General features: G+C 45.6%; 1 protein-coding gene across 1 annotated transcript in view; it reads left to right on the forward strand.

Moving 5' to 3' along the window:
- The window catches only part of LOC120017809 (inactive phospholipase D5-like), a 76,804-nt gene that overhangs the window by 52,524 nt on the left and 841 nt on the right, over positions 1 to 23,439 (forward strand). Inside the window, exons 3-8 of the mRNA XM_038960779.1 lie at positions 13,301 to 13,493; positions 15,701 to 15,809; positions 16,634 to 16,758; positions 18,146 to 18,343; positions 19,460 to 19,596; positions 20,485 to 20,650. Of these exons, the coding sequence (XP_038816707.1) occupies positions 13,301 to 13,493; positions 15,701 to 15,809; positions 16,634 to 16,758; positions 18,146 to 18,343; positions 19,460 to 19,596; positions 20,485 to 20,650 (928 nt within the window). The remainder of the gene's footprint in view (positions 1 to 13,300; positions 13,494 to 15,700; positions 15,810 to 16,633; positions 16,759 to 18,145; positions 18,344 to 19,459; positions 19,597 to 20,484; positions 20,651 to 23,439) is intronic.

Raw genomic sequence — 23,439 nt, forward strand, 5'->3', positions numbered from 1 at the left:
TAACAGAACACACACTGATCCCGTACCAGATTAAACCTATCCCAATGCTCCAACAGAGCACCACCCCAAAACCAGACTTAAAGCAGGTATTATAAAGATTTTGAGTTATATACAGTTGAAGTCGGAAGTTTACATACACTTAGGTTGGAGTCATTAAAACTCGTTTTTCAACCACTCCACAAATTTCTTGTTAACAAACTATAGTTTTGGCAAGTCGGTTAGGACATCTACTTTGTGCATAATTTTTCCAACAATTGTTTACAGACAGATTACTTAACTTATAATTCACTGTATCTGTAACGGCTTTCCTCCTCCTCTTCATCCGAAGAGGAGGAGCGGGGATTGAACCAAAATGCAGCGTTGTGTGATGACATGATTTATTTAAACAAGACGAAAAAACGAACTACACTTGAATAATTAACAAAACAAATAAACGATGTAGACAGACCTGGACGACGAACTTACATGACACACGAAGAACGCAATAACAGGAAAACTGACTACATAAAACGAACGAACAAACAAAACCGAAAACAGTCCCGTGTGGCGTAACATACAGACACTGACACAGGAGACAACCACCCACAACAAACAGTGTGAAAACACCTACCTTAATATGACTCTCAATCAGAGGAAATGAAAACCACCTGCCTCTAATTGAGAGCCATATCAGGTCACCCTTTAAACCAACATAGAAACACATAACATAGACTACCCACCCAAACTCACGTCCTGACCAACTAACACATACAAAACTAACAGAAAACAGGTCAGGAACGTGACATAACCCCCCCCTCAAGGTGCGAACTCCGGGCGCACCAGCACAAAGTCTAGGGGAGGGTCTGGGTGGGCATCTGACCACGGTGGTGGCTCAGGCTCTGGGCGAGGTCCCCACCCCACCATAGTCAATCCCAGTTTACGTCTCCCCCTTAGAATGACCACCCTCATCTTACACCCACTTAATTTAAATGATAACCTTAAGATAAGGGGCAGCACCAGGACAAGGGGCAGCACCGGGATAGAGAGATAGCTCAAGACAGAGAGGTAGGTCAGGATAGAGGGGCAACTCCGGACTGAAGGGCAGCTCCGGACAGAGAGACAGCTCTGGACTGAGGGGCAGTTCTGGATTAATGACAGCTCCGGACTGAGGGGCTGCTCATGGCTGGCTGACGGCTCTGGACGCTCATGGCTGGCTGACGGCTCTGGACGCTCATGGCTGGCTGACGGCTCTGGACGCTCATGGCTGGCTGACGGCTCTGGACGCTCATGGCTGGCTGACGGCTCTGGACGCTCATGGCTGGCTGACGGCTCTGGACGCTCATGGCTGGCTGACGGCTCTGGACGCTCATGGCTGGCTGACGGCTCTCGACGCTCATGGCTGGCTGACGGCTCTGGACGCTCATGGCTGGCTGGCGGCTCTGGACGCTCATGGCTCACTGGCGGCTCTGGACGCTCATGTCTGGTTGGCGGCTCTGGCAGATCCTGTCTGGTTGGCGGCTCTGGCAGATCCTGTCTGGTTGGCGGCTCTGGCAGATCCTGTCTGGTTGGCGGCTCTGGCAGATCCTGTCTGGTTGGCGGCTCTGGCAGATCCTGTCTGGTTGGCGGCTCTGGCAGATCCTGTCTGGTTGGCGGCTCTGGCAGATCCTGACTGACGAATGGCTCTAGCGGGCTCCTGACTAACGGCTCTGACGGCTCGGGACAGACGGGCGGCTCTAATGGCTCGGGACAGACGGATGGCTCAGACGGCGCTGGGGAGACGGATGGCTCAGACGGCGCTGGGGAGACGGATGGCTCAGACGGCGCTGGGGAGACGGATGGCTCAGACGGCGCTGAGGAGACGGATGGCTCAGATGGCGCTGCGGAGACGGATGGCTCAGATGGCGCTGCGGAGACGGATGGCTCAGATGGCGCTGCGGAGACGTATGGCTCTGGCTGATCCTGTCTGGCGGAAGGCTCTAGCGGCTCCTGTCTGGCGGAAGGCTCTAGCGGCTCCTGTCTGGCGGAAGGCTCTAGCGGCTCCTGTCTGGCGGAAGGCTCTGTAGGCTCATGGCAGACGGGCGGCTTTGCAGGCTCATGGCAGACGGGCGGCTTTGAAGGCTCAATACAGACGGGCAGTTCATGCGGCGCTTGGCAGACGGACAGTTCAGGCGCCGTTGGGCAGACGGCAGACTCTGGCCGGCTGAGACGCACTGTAGGCCTGGTGCGTGGTGCCGGAACTGGAGGCACCGGACTGGAGACACGCACTTCAAGCCTAGTGCGGGGAGCAGGGACAGGGCACACTGACCTCTCGAAGCGCACTATAGGCCTGGTGCGTGGTACCGGCACTGGTGGCACCAGGCTGAGTGCACGCACATCAGGACGAGTACGGGGAGAAGGAACAGTGTGTACAGGGCTCTGGAGACGCACAGGTGGCTTAGTGCGTGGTGCCGGAACTGGAGGCACTGAGCTTGAGACACGCACCACAGGAAGAGTGCGTGGAGGAGGAACAGGACTCTGGAGACGCACTGGAAGCCTGGTGCGTGGTGTAGGCACTGGTGGTACTGAGCTGGGGCGGGAAGGTGGCGCCGGATATACCGGACCGTGTAGGCGTACTGGCTCCCTTGAACACTGAACCTGCCCAACCTTACCTGGTTGTATGCTCCCCGTCGCCTGTCCAGTGCGGGGAAGTGGAATAACCCGCACCGGGCTATGTAGGCGAACCGGGGACACCATGCGTAAGGCTGGTGCCATGTAAGCCGGCCCAAGGAGACGTACTGGTGGCCAGATATGTAGAGCCGGCTTCATGGCACTTGGCTCAATGCTCAATCTAGCCCTACCAGTGCGGGGAGGTGGAATAACCCGCACCGGGCTATGCACACGTACAGGAGACACCGTGCGCTCTACTGCGTAACACGGTGTCTGCCCGTACTCCCGCTCTCCATGGTTAGCCTGGGAAGTGGGCGCAGGTCTCCTACCTGCCCTAGACCCACTACCTCTTAGCCCCCCCCCCAATAAATTTTTGGGTTGTGCTTTTCGGGCTTCCGTGCTAGACGCGTCCCCTCATAACGCCGGTTCCTCTCTCCGGTTTCCTCCGCTCTCCGAGCTGCCTCCAGCTGTTCCCATGGGCGGCGATTCACTCCAACTTTAGCCCATGGTCCTTTTCCTTCCATGATTTCCTCCCAAGACCAGAAATCCTGCTTCGTGCGCTGTCCGTTAACCCGCTGCTTGATCCGGGTTTGGTGGGTGGTTCTGTAACGGCTTTCCTCCTCCTCTTCATCCGAAGAGGAGGAGCAGGGATTGAACCAAAATGCAGCGTTGTGTGATGACATGATTTATTTAAACAAGACGAAAAAACGAACTACACTTGAATAATTAACAAAACAAATAAACGATGTAGACAGACCTGGACGACGAACTTACATGACACACGAAGAACGCAATAACAGGAAAACTGACTACATAAAACGAACGAACAAACAAAACCGAAAACAGTCCCGTGTGGCGTAACATACAGACACTGACACAGGAGACAACCACCCACAACAAACAGTGTGAAAACACCTACCTTAATATGACTCTCAATCAGAGGAAATGAAAACCACCTGCCTCTAATTGAGAGCCATATCAGGTCACCCTTTAAACCAACATAGAAACACATAACATAGACTACCCACCCAAACTCACGTCCTGACCAACTAACACATACAAAACTAACAGAAAACAGGTCAGGAACGTGACAGTATCACAATTCCAGTGGGTCAGAAGTGTACATACACTAAGTTGACTGTGCCTTTAAACAGCTTGGAAAATTGCAGAAAATTATATCATGGCTTTAGATGCTTCTGATAGGCTAATTGACATCATTTGAGTCAATTGGAGGTGTACCTGTGGATGTATTTCAAGGCTTGCCTTCAAACTCAGTGCCTCTTTGCTTGACATCATGGGAAATCAGCCAAGACCTCAGAAGAACAATTGTAGACCTCTACAAGTCTGGCTCATCCTTAGGAGCAATTTACAATTGCCTGAAGGTACCACGTTCATCTGTGCAAACAATAGTATGCAAGTATAAACACCATGGGACCACGCAGCCGTCATACCGCTCAGTAAGGAGACGCGTTCTGTCGCCTAGAGATGAACGTACTTCGGTGCGAAAAGTGCAAATCAATCCCAGAACAACAGCAAAGGACCTTGTGAAGAGGCTGGAGGAAACGGGTACAAAAGTATCTATATCCACAGTAAAACGAGTCCTATATCAATATAGCTTGAAAGGCTGCCCAGCAAGGAAGAAGCCACTGCTCTAAAACCGCCATAAAAAAGCCAGACTACGGTTTGCAACTGCACATGGGGACAAAGATCGTACTTTTTGGAGAAATGTCCTCTGGTCTGATGAAACAAAAATAGAACTGTTTGGCCATAATGACCATCGTTATGTTTGGAGGAAAAAGGGGGAGGCTTGCAAGCCGAAGAACACCATCCCAACCGTGAAGCACGGGGGAGGCAGCATCATGTTGTGGGGGTGCTTTGCTGCAGGAGGGACTGGTGCACATCACTAAATAGATGGTATCATGAGGAAAATGATGTGGATATATTGAAGCAACATCAAGATATCAGTCAGGAAGTTAAAGCTTGGTCACAAATGGGTCTTCCAAATGGACAATGACCGCAAGCATACTTCCAAAGTTGTGGCAAAATGGCTTAAGGACAACAAAGTCAAGGTATTGGAGTGGCCATCACAAAGCCCTGACCTCAATCCTATAGAAAATTTGTGGGTGGAACTGAAAAAGCATGTGTGAGCAAAGAGGCCTACAAACCTGACTCAGTTACACCAGCTCTGTCAGGAGGAATGGGCCAAAATTCACCCAACTTATTGTGGGAAGCTTGTGGAAGGCTACCCGAAAAGTTTGACCCAAGTTAAACAATTTAAAGGCAATGCTACCAAATACTAATTGAGTGTATATAAACTTCTGACCCACTGGAAATGTGATGAAAGAAATAAAAGCTGAAATAAATCATTCTCTCTACTATTATTCTGACATTTCACATTCTTAAAATAAAGTGGTGATCCTAACTGACCTAAGACAGGGAATTTTTACGAGGATTAAATGTCAGGAATAGTGAAAACTGAGTTTAAATGGATTTGGCTAAGGTGTATGTAAATGTCTAACTTCAAGTGTGTGTGTGTGTGTGTGTGTGTGTGTGTGTGTGTGTGTGTGTGTGTGTGTGTGTGTGTGTGTGTGTGTGTGAGATATATATAATCAAACAAAAAGTAAACACGAGTAAAAAAAAAATAGTGATACAAATTCCAATTTGGGTTTGTTTATGGAGTTGTGAAAGTAGCTGGGTCCATGTCTTCTACAAAGGATAGGAAAGGAGGCCAGATATTATAAAAATGTAATTGCAGATCCCCTAATGGAGTAGCACATTTTCTCCAGCTTGAGATGTTGCATGACTTCCTTTATCCAATGGCTAAATGTAAGAGGAAACCCATCTTTCAGAGCCATTCAGGTTTGATAAATGCATGCAGTGTGTCTAAAGCACTCAGGCTGACACACTAAATCCAATATGTTTACCTTATTTTCAGCACTCCTGCTGGGCTAGAATGGGGTTTGAAACATTAAGGAGAGCAAAGAACTATTCTTTGCCACCCAAATGACAGGGCAACCTGGACTGAATTTGCAATGTACAGAAATGTACTGCGTGGTGTGTCTATGAAATTGAAATAGAACAGATTCTTGACAGATGTAACACATTTCTTGGAAGATTTAATTCAATTAGCTATGATCAATTAGCTTTGATGATGTCCTTATGGCCCAGCACACAGTTTGACGTACATCTTTGTTTGTTAGGTCGGATCTGTGTTTGTTGTCAGGTTGCTATGACATCGTAAGTCACTGATATACACTGCTCAAAAAAATAAAGGGAACACTAAAATAACACATCCTAGATCTGAATGAATGAAATATTCTTATTAAATACTTTTTTCTTTACATAGTTGAATGTGCTGACAACAAAATCACACAAATATTATCAATGGAAATCAAATTTATCAACCCATGGAGGTCTGGATTTGGAGTCACACTCCCGGGTGGCGCAGTGGTCTAGGGCACTGCATCGCAGAGCTAGCTGCGCCACCAGAGTCTCTGGGTTCACGCCCAGGCTCTGTCGCAGCCGGCCGCAACCGGGAGGTCCGTGGGGCGACGCACAATTGGCATAGCGTCGTCCGGGTTAGGGAGGGTTTGGCCGGTAGGGATATCCTTGTCTCAGTATGTAAAAAAAAAAAAATGTAATAAAATGTATGCACTCTACTGTAAGTCGCTCTGGATAAGAGCGTCTGCTAAATGACTAAAATGTAAATGTAAAATTAAAGTGGAAAACCACACTACAGGCTGATCCAAATTTGATGTAATGTCCTTAAAACAAGTCAAAATGAGGCTCAGTAGTGTGTGTGGCCTCCACTTGCCTGTATGACCTCCCTACAACGCCTGGGCATGCTCCTGATGAGGTGGCGGATGGTCTCCTGAGGGATCTCCTCCCAGACCTGGACTAAAGCATCCGCCAACTCCTGGACAGTCTGTGGTGCAACGTGGCGTTGGTGGATGGAGCGAGACATGATGTCCCAGATGTGCTCAATTGGATTCAGGTCTGGGGAACGGGCGGGCCAGTCCATAGCATCAATGCCTTCCTCTTGCAGGAACTGCTGACACACTCCAGCCACATGAGGTCTATGGCAGTCAGGCTATCTCTGGCGAGCACATGGAGGGCTGTGCGGCCCCCCAAAGAAATGCCACCCCACACCATGACTGACCCACCGCCAAACCGGTCATGCTGAACGATGTTGCAGGCAGCAGAACGTTCTCCACGGCGTCTCCAGACTCTCACGTCTGTCACATGTGCGTGTGAACCTGCTTTCATCTGTGAAGAGCACAGGGCGCCAGTGGCGAATTTGCCAATCTTAGTGTTCTCTGGCAAATGCCAAACGTCCTGCACGGTGTTGGGCTGTAAGCACAACCCCCACCTGTGGACGTCGGGCCCTCATACCACCCTCATGGAGTCTGTTTCTGACCGTTTGAGCAGACACATGCACATTTGTGGCCTGCTGGAGGTCATTTTGACGGGCTCTGGCAGTGCTCCTCCTTGCACAAAGGCGGAGGTAGCGGTCCTGCTGCTGGGTTGTTGCCCTCCTACGGCCTCCTCCACGTCTCCTGATGTACTGGCCTGTCTCCTGGTAGCGCCTCCATGCTCTGGACACTACGCTAACAGACACAGCAAACCTTCTTGCCACAGCTCGCATTGATGTGCCATCCTGGATGAGCTGCACTACCTGAGCCACTTGTGTGGGTTGTAGACTCCGTCTCATGCTACCACTAGAGTGAAAGCACCGCCAGCATTCAAAAGTGACCAAAACATCAGCCAGGAAGCATAGGAACTGAGAAGTGGTCTGTGGTCACCACCTGCAGAACCACTCCTTTATTGGGGGTGTCTTGCTAATTGCCTATAATTTCCACCTGTTGTCTATTCCATTTGCACAACAGCATGTGAAATTTATTGTCAATCAGTGTTGCTTCCTAAGTGGACAGTTTGATTTCACAGAAGTGTGATTGACTTGGAGTTACATTGTGTTGTTTAAGTGTTCCCTTTATTTTTTTGAGCAGTGTATATACACAACAGTTCTGAAAGGCCCCAGAGTCTGCAACACCACTAAGCAAGAGGCACCACCAAGCAAGCGGCACCAAGGAGCTTTCCAAAAAGTTCAGAGGAAAGGTTGTGGAGAAGTACAGATCAGGGTTGGGTTATAAAAAAAAATACCTGAAACTTTGAACATCCCACGGAGCACCATTAAATCCATTATTAAAAAGGGGGCCACCAAAACTCACAGACCAGACAAGGAGGGAATTAATCAGAGAGGCAACGAAGAAACCAAAGATAACCCTGAAGGAGCTGCAAAGCTCCACAGCAGAGATTGGAGTATCTGTCCATAGGACCACTTTAAGCCGTACACTCCACAGAGCTGGGCTTTACGGAAGAGTGTCCAGAAAAAAAACATTGCTTAAGAAGTTAACCTGTTGAGGACAGAGGGCGCTGTTTTCACTTTGGGGGAAAATCGTGCCCAATTTAAACGGCCTCGTACTCAATTCTTGCTCGTACAATATGCATATTATTATTACTATTGGATAGAAAACACTCTCTAGTTTCTAAAACCGTTTGAATTATATCTGTGAGTAAAACAGAACTCATTTTGCAGTAAACTTCCTGACAGGAAGTGGAAAATCTGAAATCGATGCTCTGTTCTAGGGCCTGCCTATAAATGGGCTTCATATATATCAGTATACATGCACTTCATACATCTTCCACTAGATGTCGACAGGCAGTGAGAGAAGAAATGGAGTGTATAACTTGATCTGGGGTCGAATAAAAGCTCTCGGTATGACGTGTCACCAGTTTCCTGTTTTCTGGAGAGCGCGTGAAGGGACCTGGTTTTGCCTTCTGAAAAGCTGTCGTTATAGACGACTAATATCTCCGGCTTTGATTTTATTTGATACATGTGACAATATCATCGTAAAGTAAAGTGACCAAAACATCAGCCAGGAAGCATAGGAACTGAGAAGTGGTCTGTGGTCACCACCTGCAGAACCACTCCTTTATTGGGGGTGTCTTGCTAATTGCCTATAATTTCCACCTGTTGTCTATTCCATTTGCACAACAGCATGTGAAATTTATTGTCAATCAGTGTTGATTCCTAAGTGGACAGTTTGATTTCACAGAAGTTTGATTGACTTGGAGTTACATTGTGTTGTTTAAGTGTTCCCTTTATTTTTTTGAGCAGTGTATGTTTCACTTAGACCTGGATACCTTAATGGAGAGACACTAGACCCTATGTGTTTCTAAAATGTATTTCAAGTTTTAATGTCATGTGCACAGTGAACTGCCTTTCTTGCATGCTCCAAACCCCCAAATGCAGTAATCAATATCAATGTAGCACTAAAAATAACATAAGGTAGAACAAAAACACACAACAAATAAAAATAAGAACATGAGAAAGTAAAAGCTATGTACTGTACAGGGTCAGTTCAAATACCATATAAACAATGTGCAGGGATACTGGAGTGATAGAGGTAGATATGTACAAGGGTAAGGTGACTAGGCATCAGGATATATGATGCGTAAATGATTGTATGGCCGCGCGTGTGTGTTTTGGAGTCCTGTGAGTGTGCATACAGAGGGTTCAGAAATAAAACACGGGTCAACTCAGTCCGTGTAGCCATTTTGTTAGCTATTTACCAGTCTTAAGGCTTGGGGATAGAAGCTGTTCAGGAGCCTATTGGTGTCCAGACTTTTTTTAAATCCCTTATTTATTATACTTTTTTTAATCCCTTTTTCTCCCCAAATTCGTGGTATCCAATTGGTAGTTACAGTCCTGTCCCATCGCTGCAACTCCCGTACGGACAACTCCCGTAGGGACTCAGGAGAGGCAAAGGTCGAGAGCCGTGTGTCCTCCGAAACACAACCCAGCCAAGCCGCACTGCTTCTTGGCACAACACCCGCTTAACCCGGAAGCCAGCCGCACCAATGTGTCAGAGGAAACACCTGGCAACACCTGGCAACCGTGTCAGCATACATTGCGCCCGGCCATCCACAGGAGTTGCTAGTGCGCAATGTGACAGGAACATTCCTGCCGGCCAAACCCTCCCCTAACCCGGACAGCGCTGGGCCAATTGTTCATCGCCCCATGGGTCTCCCGATCGCGGCTGGCTGCGACAGAGCCTGGACTCGAACCAGGATCTCTAGTGGCACAGATGGCACTGCGATGCGGTACCTTAGACCACTACGCCACTCGGGAAGCCCCGTTGGTGTCAGACTTGATGCACCGGTACTGCTTGCCATGCGGATGCAGAGAGAACAGTCTATGGCTTGGGTGGCTGGAGTCTTTAATGATTTTCCGGGCCTTCCTTTCACACCGCCTGATGTAGAGGTCCTGGATGGCAGGGAGCTCGGCCCTAGTGATGTACTGGGCTGTCCGCACCACCCTCTGTAGTGCCATGCGATCGAGACCGGTGCTGTTGCCATGCTAAGCAGTGATGCAGCCAAGATGCTCTCAATGGTGCAGCTGTAGAACTTCTGAGGATTTGAGGGTCCATGCCAAACGTTTTCAACCTCCTGAGGGGGAAGAGGCACTGTCGTGCCTTCACAACTGTGCACGTGTGAGTGGACCATTTTAATTCCTTAGTCATTTGGACACCGAGGAACTTGAAGCTCTCGACCTGCTCCACTGCAGCCCCGTTGATGTGGGTGGAGGGGGGGCGTGCTTGCTCCCCCCCCTCCCCCAGATCCATGATCAGCTCCTTGGTCTTACTGATGTTGAGGGAAAAGTTGTCCCGGCACCACACTGCCAGGTCACTGACCCCCCTCCCTGTAGGTTGTGTCGTCGTAGGCTGTGTCATCGTCGTCGGTGATCAGGCCTACCACCCTCATGTTGTAAGCAAACTTGATAGTGTTGGAGTTGTGCATGGCCACACAGTTGTAGATGAACAGGGAGTACAGGAGGGGACTAAGCATGCACCCCTGTGGGGCCCCCGTGTTGCAGATCATCGTGGCGGAGGGGATGTTGACAACCCTCACCACCTGGGGTTGGCCCATCAGGAAGTCCAGGATCCAGTTGCAGAGGGAGGTGTTCAGTCCAAGGGTCCTAAGCTTGGTGAAGAGCTTGGAGGGGACAATCGTGTTGAACGCTGAGCTGTAGTCAATGAACAGCCTTCTCACATACAGTTGAAGTTGGAAGTTTGCATACACCTTAGCCAAATACATTTAAACTCAGTTTTTCACAATTCCTGACATTTAATCCTGGCTAAAATTCCCTGTCTTAGGTCAGTTAGGATCACCACTTTATTTTAAGAATGTGACATTTCAGAATAATAGTAGAGAGAATTATTTATTTCAGCTTTTATTTCTTTCATCACATTCCCAATGGGTCAGAAGTTTGCATACACTCAATTTGTATTTGGTAGCATTGCCTTTAAATTGTTTAACTTGGGTCAAACGTGTCGGGTTGCCTTCCACAAGCTTCCCACAATAAGTTGGGTGAATTGTGGCCCATTCCTCCTGACAGAGCTGGTGTAACTGAGTCAGGTTTGTAGGCCTCTTTGCTCACACATGCTTTTTCAGTTCCACCCACAAATGTTCTATAGGATTGAGGTCAGGGCTTTGTGATGGCCACTCCAATATCTAGACTTTGTTGTCCTTAAGCCATTTTGCCACAACTTTGGAAGTATGCTTGCGGTCATTGTCCATTTGGAAGACCCATTTGCGACCAAGCTATAACTTCCTGTCTGATATCTTGATGTTGCTTCAATATATCCACATAATTTTCCTCATGATGCCATCTATTTAGTGAAGTGCACCAGTCCCTCCTGCAGCAAAGCACCCCCACAACATGATGCTGCCACCCCCGTGCTTCACAGTTGGGATGGTGTTCTTCCTCCCCCTTTTTCTTCCACCCCCTTCCTCCCCCTTTTTCCACCAAACATAACGATGGTCATTATGGCCAAACAGTTCTATTTTTGTTTCATCAGACCAGAGGACATTTCTCCAAAAAGTACGATCTTTGTCCCCATAGTGCAGTTGCAAACCGTAGTCTGGCTTTTTTATGGCGGTTTTGGAGCAGTGGCTTCTTCCTTGCTGAGCGGCCTTTCAGGCTATATTGATATAGGACTCGTTTTACTGTGGATATAGATACTTTTGTACCCGTTTCCTCCAGCATCTTCACAAGGTCCTTTGCTGTTGTTCTGGGATTGATTTGCACTTTTCGCACCGAAGTACGTTCATCTCTAGGCGACAGAACGCGTCTCCTTCCTGAGCGGTATGACGGCTGTGTGGTCCCATGGTGTTTATACTTGCATACTATTGTTTGCACAGATGAACGTGGTACCTTCAGGCGTTTGGAAATTGCTCCCAAGGATGAACCAGACTTGTGGAGGTCTACAATTTTTCTTCTGAGGTCTTGGCTGATTTCTTTAGATTTTCCCATGATGTCAAGCAAAGAGGCACTGAGTTTGAAGTTAGGCCTTGAAATACATCCACAGGTACTCCTCCAATTGACTGAAATGATGTCAATTAGCCTATCAGAAGCTTCTAAAGCCATGATATAATTGTCTGCAATTTTCCAAGCTGTTTAAAGGCACAGTCAACTTAGTGTATGTAAACTTCTGTCCCACTGGAATTATGATACAGTGAATTATAAGTGAAATAATCTGTCTGTAAACAATTGTTGTAAAAATTACTTGTGTCATGCACAAAGTAGATGTCCTAACCGACTTGCCAAAACTATAGTTTGTTAACAAGACATTTGTGGAGTGGTTGAAAAACAAGTTTTAATGACTCCAACCTAAGTTTATGTAAACTTCCAACTTCAACTGTAGGTATTCCTCTTATACAGTATAGGTGGGTGAGGGCAGTGTGGAGTACAATTGAGATTGCGTCGTCTATGGATCTGTTGGGGCGGTATGCAAATTGGAGTGGGTCTAAGGTGTCTGGGATGACGGCGTTGATATGTGCCGTAACCAGCCTTTCAAAGGAGAGGTTGAAAATGACAGTGAATATACGTGCCAGATGATCTGCGCATGCTCTGAGAATGCGCCCTGGAATACTGTCTGGCCTTGCGAGTGTTAAACCTGATCTAAAGACCTTACTCATGTTGGCCTCGGAGAGCGAGGCAAAGTAGAGATTTCCTGCTGGAGTGCCAATTTGGTTGGGTAAAGAAAAAAACTACAACTTGGGTTCAAATTCTTTTACATACTTTAACTGTGTAATTGAGCCTGCCTGATGCAGTGGAACCAATGGAATAATCCCCAAAAATGCAAACCCTGACCATCCAAGCAGACTCAATCTATTACTTGAAGTATTTCAAAGAAAATAAGTATTATTTGAACCCAGGCTTCATGACTGACTATTGGTGTTGAGACTCACTGGCTGGGTTTAGAAGCCTTTTAAAACTTTTAATCTTTCATTTCCATTACATTTATGATACTATAATTCACTCTACTTGAAAGCAGCCGGATGCATAGATAATGATTCTAAATGATGTCCTGGAAAATGTGCTACAGTTCCATTAGAGTTCTGTCACGGTGTTCCTGTTAGAAGGCAGTCCAGCCACTCTTCTATTCACCCCTACAACCGATCTCGGTGATAATAATGTCTAGATGGAAAATGTTCTTTAACTTCTTTAATTCAACTTCTCTGGCTTCCAGGTCTTTTCAATTACAAGGCTGAAAAACAGCCATTTGTCATCATTAAATTAGGATGTTTTTTCACTCATTTTCAATCTCAGGGTAGTGCTTGTGGAGAATATTCCAGAAGATGTCACCTTCTCTGAGAATGCTACGTCCCACCTCCCCCTCTCTGCTGGGCTGCACAGCCTGTTGGACCTGGCAGTGGCTGGTCACTCTGTGGAGATTGTGTCACCTCAATGGAACCTGAACTCCTCCAACTATGAATCCAGATTCCTACAATCTTCTAGGCAGGTAAGCACAACAACCAAACAGGAAGCGCCCCCAGGCCAAATAAGGCATTACTGTTTATCACACCTAGCCATAACACTTACTTTACGTGGCAGTTTTACTAATGGTCTTTTTCTTGTCAACCAATTTTATTGTATAAGATGCTCATTACTGTTCTTCAACCAAGAATACAAATAGCTCAAGTTCAAGTTTTATTGTAAAAGCACAGTGAAATGCTTAACTGCGAGCTCTACCCAACAGTGCACTTATAAATAAAATACTCTAAATAATAATTAAAATAATTAAAAGTATATAATAAAGAAAACAATAAATAACTGTATCCAGGGAGTATGTATACATATCTTGTTCACCTTATTCCAGCTGCTGTGTCTTCTTGTTGCTTCAAAGATCAGCCTTAAGTCCAGTCTTATCCATCTCTCACACATTGTCTTTATAGACTTATGCAGACTGGGTATGGCCACTTCCTGCCAGAATGTGCCATTAGTAGGTTGCAGCCAAAGCCAAGCCCATCTATTGTGTTGGCTCACCAGTAGACCCCCCCCCCCCCCCAAAAAAAAACCCATCTGACGGCCATTAGCACTAAAACACTCCTGCTTACACCGAGGCTAAAGTTACACAGGGGTTTGGCTATAACGGCAGCGTTGAGGTTTGGACAACCCCTGTATCTACCCACTGCCGTTTAGTTCATTAGGCCTAATGGCACCCCTTGGCAGTTTAACTGGAGAGAAATTGCACTTGGGGGCCCTCTGGCCTACACAATTATAATTGCTGGAGCCTGGCCCAATGCTAAAAATTACATAAAAATAAAATGCATTTATTTTTTTAAATTATAAAAAAAAAATACTAAATCACAATTCAGCAAAAAAATTAATATTTAGGAAATCTGTTACCAAGTATTCCCACGAAATAAAAATAGATACTTTTGTGTATAAAATCAAGCACTCAGCCATGCAATTGCCATAGACAAACATTGGCAGTAGAATGGCCTTACTGAAGAGCTCAGTGACTTTCAACGTGACAAGTCAGTTTGTCACATTTCTGCGCTGCTAGAGCTGTCCCGGTCGACTGTGAAGTGGAAATGTCTAGGAGCAACAACGGCTCAGTCGTGAAGTGGTAGGCCACACGAGCTCACAGAACGGGACTGCCTAGTGCTGAAGTGCATAGCGCGTAAAAAACGTTTGTCCTCGGTTGCAACACTCACTACCGAGTCCCAAACCTCTTCTGGAAGCAACAACCGTACAATAACTGTTCGTCGGGAGCTTCATGAAATGGGTTTCCATAACCGAGCAGCCGCATACAAGTCTAAGATCACCATGCGCAATGGCAAGCCTCGGCTGGAGTGGCGTTGGACTCTTGCCGCCATTGGACTCTGGAGCAGTGGAAAAGCGTTCTCTGTAGTGATGAATCACGCTTCCCCATCTGGCAGTTCAACGGACGCATTTCCACTGATGCCAGGAGAACGCTACCTGCCCCAATACATAGTGCCAAGTTTGGTGGAGGAGGAATAATGGTCTGGGGCTGTTGTTCATGGTTCGGGCTAGGCCCCTTAGTTCCAGTGAAGGGAAATCTCAACGCTACAGCATACAATGACATTCTAGACGATTCTGTGCTTCCAACTTTGGCAACAGTTTTGGGAAGGCCCTTTCCTGTTTCAGCATGACAATGCCCCCGTGCACAAAGCGAGGTCCATACAGAAATGGTTTGTCGAGATCGGTGTGGAAGAACCCTGACCCCATCGAACACCTTTGGGATGAATTGGAACGCCGACTGCGAGCCAGGCCTAATTGCCCAACATCAGTGCCCGACCTCACTAATGCGCTTGTGCCTAAATGGAAGCAAGTCCCTGCAGCAATGTTCCAACATCTAGTGGAAAGCCGTCCCAGAAGAGTGGAGGCTGTTATAGCAGTAAAGGGGAGACCAACTCCATATTAATGCCCATGATTTTGGAATGAGATGTTTGACGAGCAGGTGTCCACATACTTTTGGTCAGGTAGTGTATGATTGCGTCTCAATGTAATCTAGGTATGAAATGATTGTTAGTTTCAAATGCAATATATTTTGGTGCTTACTTGGGGTCATTTTGCAGTGTACAAATTATTATAATTACGTTTCGGCCCCCGACCACCCGCTTTGACAAATCAGCCCGCGGCTGAATTTAGTTGCCTACCCCTGACCTATGGTGATCCAATTGATTGTGTTCTTGGTTACAGGGTGAGGCTTTGCTGCAAAGACTGCAGGGGCTGAAGAAGAAGGGAATCAATTTGAAGATAGCCAGTGGAATGATCAACTCTTCAGAGCTGAAGAGCCTGTCTCGTCACAGTGAGTCATGTTGTCAACCACAAGACCAGAGCTACAGCGACATTTACATTCCGTATACAGTATATTGCCATTTTATAGTTAATACTGGGTAGTGAACAGTGTCAGGGAAGCGACTTAAAAGGCACACACCCTTACGCAATGCACCAATAGGGTTAACCCCATTGCCGTGATGCCTGTTGACAGGATGCGTAGGGTGTTTGTATTTCACACCAGTGACCCGGGTTTGCTTCCCTCCGTCGCCATTCGCTACAATGGTGTCAGAAGTGGAATGGCGGCTGTGAGGAACGCACGGCCCGGACGTGTCAGGGGTCTGATTCAAAGCACAGGAACTTGCCTTCCCGTTCACACTAGAGACTCAGTTTCGCTTCCCTGCCCCACTGTTCACTACAGTATCTACAAAATGGTCTCGACACTTTTATCTCAATGAGGGATATTACATCATGACTAATCTTACATGCAATATTAACATACAGTGCTGTGAAAAAGTATTTGCCCCCTTTCTAATTTTCTCCACTTTAGGATATTTTGATACTAAATATTATCAGTTCTTGGAATGGCCTGATCAAAGTCAAGACCTAATCCCAATTGAGATGTTGTTGCAGGACTTGAAATGAGCAGCCCACAAATGTCGCTGAGTTTAAGTAGTTGTGCGTGCAAGAGTGGACCAGAATTCCTCCACAGTGATGTTAGAGACTGAGCAATAACATTCTATATCAAAAATATGCAAAAATGGAGAATCAGAAAGGGTGCAAATACTTTTTCACTGTACAATCAAATGTTGAGATTTCTATCTCTGTCGATTCTGTCTTTTCCTACCTGTGTAGGTGAGGTACACTATATTAACATGACAGCCCTGACCAAAGGCTTTCTGCACTCTTCTTTCTGGGTGGTGGACAGGCAGCACATCTACATCGGCAGCGCCACCATGGACTGGCGATCACTGTCCACGGTATCTTAGTATATTCACTCCATTATATTAACAACCTGTGTATATATATCTTTTTTTACCCCTTTTTCTCCCCAATTTTGTGGTATCCAATTGGTAGTTAGTCTTGTCTCATCGCTGCAACTCCCGGGTGGACTCGGGAGAGGTGACAGTCGAGCGTCAACTGAAACACAACCCAACCAAGCCACACTGCTTCTTGACACAATGCCTACTTAACCCGGTAGCTAACCGCACCAATGTGTTGGAGGAAACACCATACACCCGGCGACCGTGTCAGCGTGCACTGCGCCCGGCCCGCCACAGGAGTCGATGGTGTGCGATGGGACAAGGACATCCCTGCTGGCCAAACCCTCCCCTAACCCGGATGATGCTGGGCCAATTGTGCACCGCCCCTTGGGTGTGCGACAGAACCTGGACTCTAACCCAGAATCTCTAGTGGCACAGCTAGCACTGCGATGCAGTGCCTCAGACCACTGCACCACTCGGGAGGCCACCTGTGTATATTTCTGTAACATTTATTCTCCATTCAATGAGACCAGTCCACCTATGAGTACTCCTCATACTGACTAATATGTTCCATACCTTGATTACGTAAACACTTTAACTAAACCTACTGTGTACACAAAACCTGTTTTGATTTTGAGGTCTGATATTGCAGGCATTTTGAGGGTACTGTGTACAACCATCAGCTCTGGGGATTTGTCCAATGACTCTGCAATCAATATTTATTCAAACACTGGTAGTTACACTAGGAGAACAGCATCCATTAATTGGCTTAGGTTGCACAAATATCCTGAATATAAAAGAGATGCAAGTTTTTATAGTTGGCAGAAAACGTCACCGTTTTAACGTGCGTACGAGAAAGGACAATACTGAATTAATTGAGTGGGGACAAAAAGGGAACGTGGTGCTGCTCAAAGCTGAAAAAGTACAAAAGGTTGATTTAAAGTGTGACCCCATTCGCTGTACCTAGCCCGTCTATCTTTATCACTTCACTGAAATAAACATTTGCTTGAGAAGTGCATCACTTGAAACCCTGCTGTGAGAAGGGATGGGAGAGGCTTGGTGATTGGAAGTGCCTGGAGGGCTGCCTGCCTCGTCCAGGGCCAGAGGAGGGCAGAAGACGATGGGGAGGATTCAGGGCTGGAAGGGAAAGGAGCACTGGGCTGTGGAGAGGAAACAAAAAAGAGGACAGGAGGGAGAAGGGGAAATTGAAGTGTGGGGAGTAGGAGATGAGAGGAGAGGGAATGGAAAAGGGGGAATGGAAGGAGAGGAGGGGGGAGGAAGGATGAGAAGAGATGTGTGGAGTAAGGATTTGGTATGGGTGGAGTCCCTGGGGGCACATGCTAACACCGTACAACATCTGTGCTGTTGCTTTGTTGTCTCTCAGATGAAAGAACTGGGCATCATCGTCTACAACTGTAGTTGCCTGGCACTGGACCTGCACAGGGTATTCAACCTCTACTGGCAGCTGCAGTATAAGGACTTTATACCGTCTATGTGGTCCAAAAGGCTGAGCGCCCTGTGGAACAAAGATGAGAACCTTCTGCTTCTCTTCAACAACACCAAGGCTGAAGTCTTTGTCTCTGTGAGTGACAACTAATCCTTCTCTCACATGGCTTCATGCATAAGGACAGGAGTTTGTCTGGACGATGTGACCTTTTAACAAGGACCGTGAAATTATTTTTTAGCATTCTGTATCAGTAGTCATTTGTATCATTCTGAAACAGGCAAATTTTTATACTGGATTAATGAATACTTTACAGAGATTATGAATTATTTGGTTTTTTTCTTGCTAGCAATAATAAATTGCCAATATTTATGCATACTATTTGAAGACTTTTCTTGGTTAAAGCCTTTTCATTAGTCCTGATATATAAATGATGTAAACATTTGCAATGTCCTCCCACAGTAAGAACTTTGACGAGAGGTGACAGTTGGGTGAAAAAAGCTATTTCTTATACAGCTCGATGTGACTAATCAGCTGGTGTTTTAAGTATGCTGACGGGATGAAAAATTGCATTGCTTCCAACAGAAAACATACGTTTGGCTGGTTGTAAATTAGGCCAGTCGATGAACATTTCTGAAAAACAGAGGGAACGTTAATCATCAGAAGTATTGATAGCATGGAACTGTGATCTGTCATTTTTCTCATCACACACATCCTATGGGTGACAGGGCTTTAGGCTGTGTGGCTCCGTGGCTGAGGAACACACTTCCAGACACTATTAGGGCTGCAGAGTCTCTGGCCTCCTTTAAGGCACAGTTCAAGACCGTGCTGTTCAGAAAAGCTTTCAAGGACCTCTGTTAATTCTGTTCTCATGTCCCCAGACCTGTATATAGCTTAGATTGTTGTCTGTGTTTTTTTGTTTAGTGTTTTTATTTTATTGCACCTTGGGTGTGAGAAAAGAGCTTTACCAATTAAATGAATAATATTATTATATATCAAGAAATAAAGAACAGAGACAGGATCAGTTAGAGACAAGTAGAGAGAAGGTAACGATGCTGTTGGAATACTAATGGACAAAGATATGTTCCAAGAGGTAGTGGTGGTGGTGATGATGATGATGATGACGACGATTTGATAACAATAATGAGGACGACAACAATGACAATGATTCATTGCATCTGTAAAGCCTTGGCATTGACATGAGGGCCTCCGTTCTCTATTCTCCACTGATTTAACAGTCTTATCTTGTGGCAGAGCTCTCCAGATGTCTTCTGCCCTAAAGACAGGACCAGAGACCTTGATGCCATATCCTACGTGATCCAAAAGGCCAAGAGGTTCATCTTCATATCCATTACAGACTACCTGCCTCTCACTAACAGGAATGCTCACAGGTGAGCAATTTGTTGACACTGACAGCACCTGATCACCTTATTGTTGACACTGACAGCACCTGATCACCTTATTGTTGACACTGACAACACCTGATTACCTTATTGTTGACACTGACAACACCTGATTACCTTATTGTTGACACTGACAGCACCTGATCACCTTATTGTTGACACTGACAGCACCTGAACACCTTATTGTTGACACTGACAGCACCTGATCACCTTATTGTTGACACTGACAGCACCTGATCACCTTATTGTTGACACTGACAGCACCTGATTACCTTATTGTTGACACTGACAGCACCTGATCACCTTATTGTTGACACTGACAGCACCTGATCACCTTATTGTTGACACTGACAGCACCTGATCACCTTATTGTAGACACTGACAGCACCTGATCACCTTATTGTTGACACTGACAGCACCTGATCACCTTATTGTAGACACTGACAGCACCTGATCACCTTATTGTTGACACTGACAGCACCTGAACACCTTATTGTTGACACTGACAACACCTGATTACCTTATTGTTGACACTGACAGCACCTGATCACCTTATTGTAGACACTGACAGCACCTGATCACCTTATTGTTGACACTGACAGCACCTGATCACCTTATTGTTGACACTGACAGCACCTGATTACCTTATTGTTGACACTGACAGCACCTGATCACCTTATTGTAGACACTGACAGCACCTGATCACCTTATTGTTGACACTGACAGCACCTGAACACCTTATTGTTAGTGTTGTATTGTTCGCCCATTTATACAATACAATGACAACTGATAGAATGAAACCGATAGGATGTAACTGTGTATAATTACATGTAATTACCAAACAGATTAGTGTGTAACTCTTTCCTACCTTGGCAGATACTGGTCACGTATAGACGGGATGCTTCGGGAGGCCTTGATCTTGAGGAACATCGAAGTGCGTCTGTTAGTAAGCTGCTGGGAGCAGACGCATCCCCTGACCTTTAACTTTGTGTGGTCCCTGAAGACCCTGTGCATGGAGCTGGCCAACTGTTCGATGGAGGCTGTGAGTGTGGACACCACATGCCTACATCCTCATTACCTGGATACAAACTGATGTTATATAGAATCATCATAGCTACTTTACCAGGCTCATTATACCTACAGTGAGCTACAAAAGTATTGGGACAATTATACATTTAGTTTTTTTTGGCTCTGTACTCCACCACTTTGGATTTGAATGATACAATGACTGGGGTTAAAGTGCAGACGGTCAGCTTTAATTAGAAGGCATTTTCATCCATATCGGGTGAACCGTTTAGAAATTACAGCACTTTTTGTACATAGTCCCCCCAAATTCACTTATGTGTATTAAAGTAGTCAAAAGTTTAGTATTTGGTACCATATTCCTAACTTGCAATGATTACATAAAGCTTGTGACTCTACAAACTTGTTGGAGGCATTTGCTGTTTGTTTTGGTTGTGTTAAAGATTATTTTGTGCCCAATAGAAATGAATGGTAAGTAATCTATTGTATCATTTTGGAGTCAATTTAATTGTAAATAAGAATATAATATGTTTCTAAACAAGTGGAGCATCTTTGGTTTTAGAAGTGGGAGGGACAAAAAAAGTGTTAAACAAATCAAAATATATTTTATATTTGAGATTCTTTAAAGTAGCCACCCTTTGCCTTGATGACAGATTTGCACACTCTTGGCATTCTCTCAACCAGCTTCATGAGATAGTACCCTGGAAGGCATTTCAATTAACAGGTGTGCCTTGTTAAAAGTTAATTTGTGGAAGGTAGGGGTGATATACAGAAGATAGTCCTATTTGGTAAAAGACCAAGTCCATATTGTTATTTTATTGCTACTCTTTAATTATTTGTTACTTTTAGTTCTTTTTTCTTTTTCTTCTTCTCTTAAATGCATTGTTAGTTAAGAGCTTGTATGGAAGCATTTCACTGTAAGGTCTACTACACCTGTTGTATTCGGCGCATGTGAGAAATAAAATGTGATTTGATATTATGGTAAGAACAGCTCAAATAAGCAAAGAGAAATGACAGTCCATCATTACTTTAAGACATGAATGTCAGTCAGGGCGGAAAATGTCAAGAACTTTGAAAGTTTCTTCAAGTGCAGTTGCAAAAACCATCAAGCACTATGATGAAACTGGTTCTCATGAGGACCGCCACAAGAAAGGAAGACCCAGATTTACCTCTGCTGCAGAGGATAAGTTCATTAGAGTTACCAGCCTCAGAAATTGCAGCCCAAATAAATGCTTCAGAGTTCAAGTAACAGACACAACTCAACATCAACTGTTCAGAGGAGACTGTGTGAATCAGGCCATCATTGCTGCAAAGAAACCACTCGTAAAGGACACCAATAAGAAGAAGAGACTTGCTTGGGTCAAGAAACACGAGCAATGGACATTAGACCGGTGGGAATCTGTCCTTTGGTCTGATGAGTCCAACCGCCGTGTCTTTGTAAGACGCAGAGTAGGTGAACGGATGATCTCTGCATGTGTGGTTCCCACCGCGAAGCATGGAGGTGGTGGTGTGGGGGTGCTTTGCTAGTGACACTGATTTATTTAGAATTCAAGGCACACTTAACCAGCATGGCTAACAGCCAGCATTCTGCACCGATACGCCATCCCATCATGATTCCACTTAGTGGGACTATCATTTGGCTTTAAAAAGGACAATGACCCAACACACCTCCAGGCTGTGTAAGGGCTATTTGACCAAGAAGGAGAGTGATGGGGTGCTGCATCAGATGACCTGGCCTCCACAATCACCTGACCTCAACCCAATTGAGATGGTTTGGGATGAGTTGGACTGCAGAGGGAAGGAAAAGCAGCCAACAAGTGCTCAGCATATGTGGGAAGTCCTTCAAGACTGTTGGAAAAGCATTCCAGGTGAAGCTGGTTGAGAGAATGCCAAGAGTGTTTAAAGCTGTCATCAAGGTCAAAGGGTGACTACTTTGAAGAATCTAAGATATATTTTGATTTGTTTAACACCTTTTTGGTTACTTCATGATTCCATATGTGTTATTTCATAGTGTTTGTCTTCACTATTATTCTACATTGTAGAAAATAGTCAAAAGAAAAGAAAAACCCTTGAATGAGTAGGTGTGCCCAAACTTTTGACTGGTACTGTATTTTTTTATCCTGTCGGTCGGATAAACACTCCAAACAGCCTACCCGACTGCTCAGAGGCGTCCACATGGTCCTAAAGCACACCGTTGCCTGATTAGATTCAGAGGGGTTGGGTTAAATGCGGAAGACACATTTCAGTTGAAGGCATTCAGTTGTACAACTGACTAAGTATCCCCTTTCCTTTTCTTTGTATCACATTTCAATGATAAAACTAGGTGGCACAAAAATACAATTTCAGAATGTGGGGGGGACATGTCCCCAGTGAAAGTTGCGCCCCTGTTCTAAAAATGTCTACATTAATATGGATGCTACCATGAATACCGATAGTCCTGAATTGATCATGAATAATTATAAGTGAGAAAGTTAGTCACACAAATGTCATACCACCATGACATGCTAACCTCTCACCATTACGATAAAAATGTTTGGGGGGTATGATATTTGTGCGTCTAACTTTCTCACTCATCATTATTCAGGACTATCTGTAATCATGGTAGCATCCACATTAATGTAGAAGTGTTCAAAAACATGTTCTATTCTTATTTACAATAAAAGTGACTCCAAAAAAACACTACATTATTTAACATTCCTTTCTATCGGCCACAAAATAATCAAAACGTGCTGTAGTACAGAGCCAAAACAAAAAATGTCACTATCCCAATACTTTTGCAGTACACTGTATATAGTCATCTCTACTGTA

Source organism: Salvelinus namaycush, chromosome 22 (assembly GCF_016432855.1).
Source record: "Salvelinus namaycush isolate Seneca chromosome 22, SaNama_1.0, whole genome shotgun sequence".
Classification (NCBI taxonomy): Eukaryota; Metazoa; Chordata; class Actinopteri; order Salmoniformes; family Salmonidae; genus Salvelinus; species Salvelinus namaycush.